This window comes from Lissotriton helveticus, chromosome 9, assembly GCF_964261635.1.
Source record: "Lissotriton helveticus chromosome 9, aLisHel1.1, whole genome shotgun sequence".
Lineage (NCBI taxonomy): Eukaryota > Metazoa > Chordata > Amphibia > Caudata > Salamandridae > Lissotriton > Lissotriton helveticus.
In genome coordinates this window covers 598875659-598888210 of record NC_136070.1, presented here as the reverse complement: position 1 = coordinate 598888210, position 12552 = coordinate 598875659, and the positions used below count along the sequence as shown (strand labels likewise).

The window sequence follows — 12552 nt, the reverse complement described above, 5'->3', positions numbered from 1 at the left end:
GAGCTCTTGAAAAGAGGTGTGGTGGCCTTACAATTTGGCAACGGGGCATTCCAGGAAGCCCCATAGTGTGCCAGGCACTTGATCTTCCACAGAGCCCATTAGCAGCTTTAGCACCAATAGTTTTAAATCCATATAGCTTTATTCAATTTGGAGAATGACCGGTTTGGGGACCACGAGATTGCAAGAACCAAGCATACCTGAATCACCACAGACACTATATTCATATTTGATCATCCTGCTCTTCCTCCTTTTTATATTAACGGGATTTCATAGCAAAAAGCACTAGGAAGAGGGTCTGCAATATAGAAGGACTGGAAGAACGACTTATTCTCTGTGATAAACAGTGTATGATTATTTTTAATCTGACCTACATGTCAGAAGTAATGACAATGAAAAATGCTGTGCTCAATTTTAGGATTTAACCGAGGTTGCAAGTTCCCTAAGGTAAAGATACGGGTGCAAACTTTAGTCAATCGGATATCCAACTACTTCGTATTGTACATTAAAAAAATATCACAGTATGTCGAAGCCAGTCACAATAGAGAATAGGTTAGGTCGGTTTTCCAAGAACCTTCAGAGTGTTTGTTACACAATTTATCAAATAAAGTAGAATATCAACTGTTAAAGCAAAACGTTATATATGCATATTCTTATCAAATCTAAAGAGCAGGGCTCCAATCATTTGCTTTTCAGCTGCTTCTTGGAGAAATCCTTTTAACAGTACCCAACATTTTCATTTTGCTTTCTGAAACTTTGATATAAACAGAACTTTAGGAACCACGATTTCAGATTAAACAAAGAAAGGCATTGGTGGTGAAACAAACAAAGGCAGGCTCCCACAAAGCCTGGGGTGGTATCCAGTTAGTAAGGGACCTCCAAAGCAAGTTCGACAGAAAGGCATTCCCAGAATGTTTCTCTGCTACTTCCACATCGGACCCGACAGTGCTCCCTGGCTTTCGCCAGGTGTGCTGAAAGATGTATGCAGTTATTAGGAGGCTCGATCTCTGGAGATAACCTATAAAAAGGCCTCAGTCATCTGGTTTTTGGCCTTAGTCCTCATTATTTAACTGCTACTCATCTCAAATCAGGCAGTATAGCTTCTCCTTTTTCCAAGGAAGGCTGCAGGAAAAGGACATCTCCAGAGTCATATGATTTCTCTTGGGCAGATAAAAAAAAAAAAAAGAGCAACCGACTTGGTCCTTTTTCAGGCAAATGTCTCTTTCTGGGCTTAGGCTACAGTCTCCTTCACAGTATCAGAATATATACATGGTACTTGCCGGATGGAGACAATGTTAATCACGTCAGAATCCAAGGCCAACCAAATAAGAAGCTATTTTAATGTTTGAAACCATGGACAAATGCAGACAGAGGCCATCTCCCAAGCAGCCAAGAAAGCCCCTTGTCAGGATATGGTGTAGTGGGTTGAACTGGTACCAGATGACACAATCGGTGTTAATTTAGTTGGAATATACATCCAGGCCTACAGTCATTTTTGTATGACAAGACCAGTTGCTAGCTCATTATGAAATACTGGATATTTGGAAAACCCCACTATATAAACTACAATTTAGCAACAATGACCATACAGCAGGGAAAAGCTTTAGTTATAGAAAGACCTGCTTAATTTTGACAGAACAAAGATCATTGCCACATTTCAAGAGCACTTCATTCCAATCCTGTTTCTGCGTTGTCTGGTTTGAGGAACATGCTCTCAAATAAAATAGGCTTTTGTGAAACCTTGCTACAACCAAATTAATCGATTTGTGATAAAAAAAGAAACTGACAACTTAGGGTTATGAGAGTTGAGCTGTGCTGCGCAAGCCATCTTCAGACTGCAAACATATAACTACTCACACTTTGCTCAGATGCGATTGATATCTGATCCATATTTTATTTTATTTTTTATGGGGAAAAAACGCAGTGACCACAGCATAAGAAACAGTGCAATTTTGCCTGCAGGGTAGTCCTAATAAATTACCAATTTGTAAAATTCATACAAGGGACTGTGAAACATTTGAAAAAGTGTGAGACACAGTTTAAATATGTAGCTTTATCTAGAGTAGCATCTGGTTCACATATGTGCAACTAGTAGGTACAGTCGGGCAGTGGTGGTGAATACCTTTTTTTTCTACCTTCTGCACCTATAAAGGTTCTCCACTTTGAGCACCGGGTTTAAACTATGCAGTAAATACAAATACAACAAAATAAAACTATATAAATGAGCATGAATTGGTGGAGTGTATCGGTGTGTGAAGGAATTGAAAGCATTTTAATCTAATCCTTTTTAGGTGTAAAATGTGCTATAAGATTTAATAAATGCAGGCTTAGTAATCCATTTGATAAAATGCAAATAACTTTGTATAGTTGATACCACATCCCTTAGCCAAAGTCCTTAGGTTGCTAGGCATAACTCAGTAGAAAACAAGAAGAATAAATGAAGACCTGCGTGAGGCAGATTTTTGGAAAGGAGCGTATGTATATTTCACCCAGCATACTATTCTCCAACAGATTTTCAGCAAATGGCCCTGGGTCCAAGGTCATGTAGGCCGTCATGTCATCAGTTGGACCCTATTCACAGACACTCCTCCACCACAAATAAAAAAGCCTATGCACCAGGTACAATGATCAGCTTCCACCAACCAACAGCCACCTTAAAGCCTTGCATAAAGGGGTAGGAGCTGCATTAGACCATTTACTAATCAGCAGAGCCTTGTGCCCTGTTACGTAAGATTAAAATAATCATGGAACACAATCACTGTATTCAGATTGTGGCATATACCTAAGAAAACATAGGGAAGGCACGGATAAATCAAGGGGCAGTGTGGGAAAGTTTCCAATGCATGCATAGATGTCTGTCCCAACATAGGCCTTTTGATATTTATCTTAGGTGTGTTTTCAGAGAAACAATGCAAGAGGGAGATGTGAATCCTGACCTTTGTGGTGAATGGATACATTTAACTCCTCTTCCACATGGTACGTTCCAATACATCCAAATACTTGCAGAGCTTTTCCAACTGCAGGTAGGTGTTCGTGCCACTTTGGATATTAGAATAAGTCTCAGCTAGGTTACCCTCTGGAAGTACACTTATTGGGAGTTATTTTGAGCGCTACATTTGTGGTATAGACAAGCTAAACAAAAAAAAACGTGTTGCTCAGTATAGAGAAGGCAAACTCATGATGTGGCTGGGAGGTGAACTTCCAACATTTGAAGTGAGCCAGAAAAAGCATGCAAAAAAAAACAGAACTGCTTTTACAACACAATACTTTTTTAATGGAATGTTTTACATATCTCCATGTCCAATATATCAATCTGTAAGGCAACAAAGTTTACCTGTCCTTACTTTTCAATATTGGGATCTTGTGTCCATGCAACATATAACAAGAATAAGTCCACAACATCTGGAGAACACTTTACATGGTAGATAAAAGACATTCCTTTTACGACATATGTACCTATAAAAGTGCAGTTTGTTTATACCAAGACTTGCACCAGCTGCAAGCTGACAAATACCAAAAAATAACTGAAGCCAAATTAAATGTATGTATCTCATAAAGAGGAATTGAAAACACAATATATCCTTTTCCCGAAAACATTTTCAAAGCATTAAAACAAGGATTTGAAAGGTGTGCATAAAGTCCACCATATGTGCACAAACAAAGGAACGCCTACAGAGGAAGTGAGCACCTGTCAGGTGGAAGAGCAATATTAAGAAGAAGTGGGAGGTGTAGCAACTGTCTTTTTACATCACACGCATGTAAATTTTCTGGTAGTGGAACTTGCACCGCCTTAAAGGATTCTGTATTATCATAGTCTGTATACTGAAAGCATAAGCTGCCACCACTTAAGTGACTAAGAAAAAGCACTGTGGGGTAAAACGAGCATTTGTGTCGAATTAGACCATGGGTGCTCAAAGATTTTTCCAAGGGCCCAAAAATTTGGTCTGTGTTGTGACTAAAGGCCGCACTGATGCCAGCAGGGTGACGGTTGTCGACGGCGGGTGGTGTGAGATGGGGAAGCGACCAATGTACATTTTAGTGGTTCAATTTGAAACCAAAACACCTGCCATCAATACCTGCTTCCCCCACTTGTCCAAATTGTACGATCCTAAACAATTGTTTTATTTCACGTTGCCTCCTTTTTCTTCATTAAGACATACAAGAGGACCTCGAAATACAGGACTTAAAGACGTGCGCTGCACAAAATCTTCTCTTGTGTTTGGTTTAATAAACTATAATGTTGTCAATGTAGAACAGCAATCCAGGCCAGCCAGAGGGTACACATAACTGACTTGTCTCTTAGTTCACTTTGGGCGGTGTTGTCAGGGAGGGGAGGGCATGAATGTTTCTAAATTCACATTTGAAAACTGTCACTTTGAAAAAAAACTTCAATGCACGGACCTAATCGGGTGTACGGAGGTGAAACACTTCTGCAAGTTAATGAAATACATTTTTTGCTTTTGAAGGGACGTTATCACATTTTTGCACGTTGGTTGCAAGATGACTTTAAAAAAGAAAGTATTCTCAAAGTTGTCCAGGACACCTTCTGTGCATCTTTTCTTTTACTTCAATTTGCCAGTAAATAAATGCCTGCTTCTTATTTAACATCTTTATGAATGTTAGTGCACTGTAAACGGTAGCCCTGTACTGCTGTTCATGGGGGGTCCCATGTAAATGCTAGGCAGGCCAAATGCAGCCCCCAGGCCGTACTTTGAGAATCACTGGATTAGACCATTCGTTTTGGAGGTAAGGGACATCCATTTGTTTATGAGTAGGGGGACATTAATTTCAAGTTTTTCACTTCAAAAGTAGTCTTGCTTAGGGAAATATAGCTTACCCTCTAAAATAAGCCACAACTCAAATTTTGCTTAGCACTCAAAACATGAAGAAAGAAGAGACAAACATTTTATCTTTTTGAAAATATTCTCTTAAACATTTGCTTTGGAAAAAGTACCTCAGTCTATGTAAATGTTTCACTGCACTTTGTAAACACAAACTAATTGAAAGTCTTTCCAAGCTGCAGCGATTAATCAACAAAAATTCAGAAAGCCATTTAAAATATAATTTCCATAATGACTTAAAGTGTATGTTATGGAGAACAATTCAAACCTCTTTTTCCCGGAATACCATTCAATGAAGAACCAATGTAAAACCAATGGAAGCATGGCCATAAAACCAAGAAATAGCCAGTCATAAAGCTCTGGAGATTCTTCGCAGGGTCGACAAATTTTCAGCTGATCAGTTGTTCTTTGCCCTCTGGGACAAACCTACAAATAATCAAAAAAAACATGTTAGCAGATGGATATTCAGTAAAACATTCTATTAATATACAGTAAGGTATGTTGCTAAAACATGCTTTTACCAGAAACATCTCTATTTGTCTAAAAAGCATATGCCCTATTGGTCCATACTACTTGGTCATGGTTTAAAAAATAATTGTAAAACATATTCTTAACATTTGGTGTACATCACTCAGTTTTTCAATGGAGAATTGTCATTTTGTTAACAGAAAAAAAAAAAAAAAGATTTGAGTCTGCAGACCACCACCCACTATCTACTTATTTTAAACGCAAGCATAAGTACCTATTGCACCATTGTCTTTCCATCACAAATTGACTCAGCCATTTTGTAAGGATGTATGACGTTACAACGCAGGCTATTACAACGCCTGCATTTACAACGCGGTTTTTACATCACATACCATTACAACGCATAGCGCTTTTGGGTGTTGGATAGTGTATAGTTTAATTTACTATTCCAACTCCAGTCCCCGTGGACACTAGGGAAGGTTATTGGATAGTAAATTAACCTATTCCCTATCCTAGAGCGCCCCCCAGCGCAATGCGTTGTAATAGTTTGCGTTGTAATGACCGCGTTGTAATGGTAGTGTGTTGTAAAAGTTTCGTTGTAAGTGATGTTTACCATTTTGTAAATACTGCAAATACTTTGTATGCTCTGCCAGGATATACCATATGTGACAGATAGAAATCAGGAATAACGATACCATTTGGTTTTTTTAATACACACAAGTTTTTTCTCCCTTGTGTCTGAATTCACTCTTTCGGCTAAGGCCCAGTTCCCACAGAATAGGCTATGATTTGCAGCCTATAACTTTGGCGCAGTTTGATGAATCGGCAAAAAACAGTCAAATATAATAGAACAAGTGGCATAGTTATGGCATGCCAAGGATTGTACTGATATGTTTGAGGGTATGGGCAAATAGAGAAAAGAGAGAGGCAAAAAAGTTGTGTTAACTCTTAAATAAAAGACATTTCTCTCAAATCCATTAAGCAGAATGACACCAAACTTGGGGCACCATTTAAATCTGGGCAGGCGACCAGTTCCTTTGCCAGAGTGATGGAGCAAATTAATGGACTGCCCTGATGGAGGTGCTTCTCGGCAAATGTAGAAATAGCTCCGGCCCAGTGAACATTCTAGCATTTGCAGGAACCATAGTCACAGCGATTCCTGTCAATGCATTGAAAGTTTGACGGACAGCTCTGTCAACATGACGGAGCAATACACTTACAGTGTTATTTTTGTTTTTAAAACGAAAATCTCAAAATGCCATTTTCTTTTTGAGGAAGAAAAAGGCAAACAGTGCAGCCCCCCCTCCCATCTCGCCATGTGAGTTTGCTCCCATGGCATGGGGGGCACTGAGCACTTTTCAATACACCTTACCGTCAGGTTCTTCCTGGCTGTGACAGGCATTGAAAACCGACCGTAGGTCCGCCTATCTAAATTAGGTGGGCGGACATGCAGCCAAATCTCTGACAGTCCTTCCTCTATCACAGGGGTTTGACCACGGCACCGTCGTCAAGCCAATGGTCTGCCCAATTCTAAATCGGGCAAGCCGACCAGACCATAATCCTGGCAGGGAGCCATTGCAACGAAGTTCCCTTTATGCCAACATTTAAATCAGGACCTTGGTGTGAAACTAGAGTATTACTCAGGAGCGACCCTTTGTGTGGTTTGTTGTAAATTCTTTCAGTTGTTTTTGAGAAATCTGGATTACAAAAAGGTGTAAAGCAGGCTTCAAAGAGTTAATGTTAGTACTACCTGGACTACTTATTCGTGGATCCTTGAATACTCTGAAGATAGCACATTTGGGAAAAAAGAAATCTGATAGGAAAAAGAAGCATTTTTCCCCTTCATATAATGCGGGATTTACAGATCCTTGGAAGAGACAAGTATCTGGGCAACCTGCTCATCATCCATCAACTGAAAATGTTATTGCAGAGGCCACTGTACGATGGTAGGACCCAAAGTATAGTCCTCAAGTCATTGACAAAGGGGGCATAAAAGAGCATTCCTTTAACCCCGAGGGCATGTTTTGAGGGAGAGGGGTTGCTAGAAGGGAATAATGCCAACAATTTATTTTTTAGGAATGCCCCTCTTTTGCGGGTTTTGCAGTTCAAAAGTCATGTACGGGTGTCAGCAACTTACTCAATGTGTTTTTTTTTAGCTAATCTTGGGGGGAAAAGAAAAAAATAAATATTAATAAATCACCACTCAACTACAAGTGACCAATGTGCAGTGAACACTGTGGAACCTGAGCTTGCTCAGGGCCTGCAATAGGCTAGGCCTTAAAACCTGCTATGTGTGGTCAAATGTTGTGCACAGATGGTTGAATGGCTCAGGGACAGAACGGCCCTGGCTTATGGTCAAACCCTGCTCCCAAAGTCCACTACACATGGCCAAAAGCCCAGCACAACTGGTTCCCTGGCAGGGTCAGCAAAGGTCTTGGCTTATGGGTGGACTCTGCAGAGCCCCCTAAATACGGCCAAATGCCCACCACAACTGGCTTGCTGGTAGACAGCCTTCGATGGAGCGTTCTGTGTATTGACAAAGGCTGGACACAATTGGTTTAGTTATGGTGAATTTGGGAGCCAATACAATTCTATGCACTACATATTTCACAGCAGGTGTTTGGCTAGGAAGGTCCTCTACATGGTAAACAGATGTGTACTCTGGCTGCCTGAGTGCATGTGAAACTGGTATCCTGACTTTTTGTTTGGGCTGAAATCACGATAATATAGCATGCGTGCAGGTGCCTAGGACTGCCGTAGTAAGGCAAAGTCAAAAACGTGTTCTGTCCACTCATGAACGAGAAGGGAATACAATCCATGTCATGGGGTAGTCACATAAGGCGTGGTGGCGGTCTACTGAGTTTTTGTGAATCATTAGTGTAACCAGACTTTATTTCTGTGTCAAGAAAAGTGTGTTTACTGGCCCTGCTCCCAAAACGTTTCATTTTTTATGTGCTGACATTCTATTTGCATGTTGGGTGCATGCAATTGATAGCATATTTTAAGAATCTGTGTAAGGTAAGAGTCTAAGGAAGAGGGCGATACATTTTGGATGGCCTCTGGTTTAGCCAGCCAAATGGGATGGAGGGCAAAAGCAACTTTGCCAGACAGTGGGAAGAGTATTGACTGCAAACCTGCGGCTGCATAAGGAGACCTAGACAATGAAGTGAGGAAGGATGGAGAAAGGGCTACCCTTAGAAATGCAAAAAGGCCAGTCTTAGCAGAGGGTTGCTGATTACTTCTTCTGGAGCACTATTTGGTAGGTGGTAGGGGTGAGAGGTTGGACTGCAGTTTCTGTTCTTCAAGGAGAGGATATTTCTAGACAGGGCCTGTCCTTTTGCCTGTCCTTGTGAATGCTTCAGGCAGACCGATGATAGCTAATTGCAGAGACTTCCCACTTCATTGTGCCACTGTTTTGAATACTCCGGATTCAGCCAGACCTATTGCTCCCTGCTGCGAGAGTCATCACTTAGCACAACAGCTGTATCTGCACTGCAGACAGAAAATTATATTTGAAAGGGAAACGCCTAAAAGTGGTTCCTGGACCTCAGACAGTGGAATCACACCATCTGTCAGGAAAATAAGCATAGAAGTGAGACACAAACCAACCAGCGGTGTCCCAGTTCAAGTTCTTTATGACCAAATAGGGTAGTGCTCTGCAAGTACTCGTAGGACTGCTGAGTGACAGGTGTTTACAGAGAGGGGACACCATTTAAAGTCTACACTTACTGGCTGGAGGATATGAAGGTCTACTCAGTTCTCGGAAGTCTTCCAAGAGACAAAATGAGAGAGGTTGGCCCTGCAGGAGGAACGATTGTACGGGGGAAAGTGGAGCGTGTTTTTGGTTTAGGGAACACCCAGAGGAAATTGATGAGAGGGGGAGTGAAGCCAATAGTGGCTAGTCTTGAGGGCCACCCTGGTGTTCTGAGAGTTTCCTATTGTAAACTGCACTTAGAGCGAATCACCAAGGTATTGAATGGCATCCATTCTGTGTGTTGAGAGATTGATTCTGCTGCTGCCTGATCAGCCGAGATGCTGCAACAGCCATAGACGCATACCTAATGAAGAACCAAGCACCTCTCTGCATCAGGTATGGGAGGCAGCAATTGCCAAAAATGGGACCCACTGTTTATACCTGCCATGTTCATCCCAACCAACGGCTCATGCCCGAGAGGTCACTGCCGCTGCCTCAGCATTAATGAATTTGCCCAAGCGGCACCTGGTACACTGCACACACCAGCCAATTCCACCATAGCTGCAGCTCCACTGAGAAGGAAAAGATGGAGCCTTGTAGAGAACAAAAACAAGAGACTGCACACTCTGAACAATCTGCTACATTAATTGAAGACTTTTACCTGGGTGAACTCAAGTTAGTGAAAGCCTCCGAAGCGATTTATTCATCTAGCCGGTGGGCTAATCAACAGTGAACTGCACCTGTGCCTCATTAAGGCCTCTACCCATTCCACATACCAGAGACAATACACATAAGCGAATTCCTACAGTGGGGAGAGGGCATTGGGAGGTGTGTAGCACCTGAGGATCATAAATAAGATTACAATATCGTACCCGAATCATTTACTGAACTAAGTAGTATTTCGTTATGCTTTGAGATTAGAATACTTTCTTTTAGCTAAAAGATAACAAATAGGATGGACAATATGTTATTGTGTCTGTTTGTTGAGTTCTGAGGTCTTGTCCTCCACACTAATTTCCTGGAAGCCAGGGTGTCGGGATCTCTAAATAGGCGGGCGGTGCTACTCCATTCATGGGAACGTCATTGATGTTGCTTACCTTCTGCCCCAGAAAGCTGCCCACCTTTTTCTAAATTACCCTCTTGCTGTACTTGAATATTGAACAATCACTTTAGATAGGGCATTACGTTTTACTCTAGTACTTCAATAATCTGTTAGCTAATCGTTAATTTATATTTTTATTCATACAACTTTTGATTAGGCCTCAACATGAAGAGAAATCGTTCACAAAAGAAACCTGAGAGGTAGGCAGTTTTCAGTGCTTCATTTTATGCATTTTCACATTTCATAAAATATAGAAACAGGTTTGATATAAGTCACAGTCGTATTAGATATTGTTAAACAGAGTACTCACCCCACATTCTCCGTATATTGCTGTGCCATTCACGTCAATCACCGTCTTTCCACAGTAAAGCCCAAGGCATGCTGGATACATTTCGACGGCTAACAGAGGAGACAAAATAATATTCTTTGTGATCCTCATTAAATACATAAACAAGCACCTGTGAACAATCAGGAACAGTTGTTTTCTGCTACAAAATAAAGACCAAATTGAGAAAAAGCCGATGAAAGCAGCAGTACAGTCAAAATAGCATTACTTGACAACATTTAGCTACAGTGGTACTAAAGCCAGGCAATCTGGTCTCACGTCTAAAATGCATTATTCAGATGAGCTACAACACAGTTTAACATATTAACATACCTCTTCCACAATCATAGACAGACAGTGCCTACGTAACGTTTGTTCTTGTGTCTCAGTGTCTAGCATTTATTGCAGTATTACACCTCTAATTGTACTTTGTTTTCTCTTGCAACTTGCACACTTGTCACTATTTCCCCCTGTATTGCACTGTTTGCTACCTCATGTATTTTGTTTGCTCACAATTGTCACTTTTACCTCATGTAACTTATCATCTGCTTTTGTAATTTTGTTCATTTGTAATTTTCTGTTCCTATTGTGAAGCGCTCTGACGCCTTCGGGTAAAGTTCGCGCTATATAAAAACGCATAAATAAAAATAAAAAAAGAATATCATAGAGTGGCGTCTGTCCAGATTGAAACATTCAGCAAAACAACACACTAATGTACGTTACAGTTAGCGCATCGTGAAAGGGCGAGTGAGACTCCGATCTGTGATGGATTCTACACAGCCAGGTCTGGGAGGGACCAAGACTCCCTTGCCGTTGCAAGCCACCACAATGAGCAAAATAATGCATGTCCCACAAGTGCATCTATGTGTGCGAAAAATGTGATGCATCTCGCCCACACAAACAACTGCTCAATTTAGGGTATGCCTGGACTCAAAACATTGACCGGTAATGAAGCAAACAGAATGAAGAACGTACCCATGGTCAGCGCGTCTCCCAGCAGCAGGGGACCGTAAGTAGTTGCAGGAAGATCCCATAAAACAGAATGCTGTCAGTGTCTGCCTTCAGACCCTTTGACGTCATCAGGGCGCGACAGCTAGTGAGAGTGCACGGCAGCGACGTCTCAGCGCCTCTTCACAACAGAACTCTTCTGGGTTCTGATTGGACAGCGTGTGTGGGCGTGGACTACGTAAGGAGTTGGAACTTGGACACGAATAGCTTATACAGGAAAGTTTCTAAGCGGTAGCATTTGGAACGCTACCTTTGGTAACAAAGTGACATAAACTACTTGGATATAGAGCGTGTGCTAGACACATGAAGAAGTCAGACTCCAAAAGTGTCACAATGAAAGTATTGCTCGGCTTTGAATCTTTGTTTGTAGTAGTAAGCAAATGGCTAGACTGTATCATATTTTCGTAGAATTAATACAGTAACATTTAGTTTATTGACATTGCGCAGAAGTTGTTTGGGAAGTACCTTAACGAATATATCACGTATTTTACATAAGATATATTTTTAAGGTGTATACTATATGTTATGTGACATTTTGAGAGGTAATTCCACTAAAACTGCACGAAGTACATTGTATATCCGAATCTAGTATCCTAACTGCGCATATTTGCCAAGTGAGGGAAATGTTCATAAAGTTTTCTATCTTTTCTGGCACTGCTCAGCCGTAAGACATAAAAAATATTCTTTCATATAATCTTAATGGTACCTGCGGTGGTGACGGATACATACTTGACTTTTATATCTAAGGGCACACCGTTTAAAGGAAGGATTTTACTTTTTAATTTGCAATCCAAATTGTGAGTTATCCTTTGTGTTTTTTATGATATGGTATATTGCTACATATTCCCGTATGCTATTAAACTTTGATCTTGAGAACTGCATTTTGGAGTAACCTAACTCAAATGATTCTCCTGGAACGGACAGTCAACCGACCCCTTCCATTTATTTTGGGGAAATGGAAATAGCACACAGTATGCGGTTATGAACTCCAGAAAAGGGGCACCACCGCTGATAAGCGAAATGATGTCTTTCAGGCACTTTGTGTGATTGTTGTAAGTGTATAATGATTAAAGAAACTGGGTTTCTGAGGGGGCACCCTCCTCCGCCTCATAGAAAC

General features: G+C 41.0%; 1 protein-coding gene across 2 annotated transcripts in view; it reads right to left on the bottom strand.

Annotated features, from left to right (window-relative positions):
* JKAMP (JNK1/MAPK8 associated membrane protein) overlaps positions 1–11533 on the bottom strand; it is a 59424-nt gene extending 47891 nt beyond the window's left edge. Inside the window, exons 1-3 of one of the 2 annotated variants that reach the window (XM_078660613.1) lie at positions 11403–11533; positions 10413–10501; positions 5107–5264 (exon numbers count right to left, since the gene is read on the bottom strand). In XM_078660613.1, the coding sequence (XP_078516739.1) occupies positions 5107–5264; positions 10413–10501; positions 11403–11406 (251 nt within the window). In that variant the 5' untranslated portion in view covers positions 11407–11533. Of the gene's footprint in view, positions 1–5106; positions 5265–10412; positions 10542–11402 lie in introns of those variants that run through there. The other variant, XM_078660612.1, reaches the window with a different exon arrangement.
* Positions 11534–12552: the final 1019 nt, after the last annotated feature.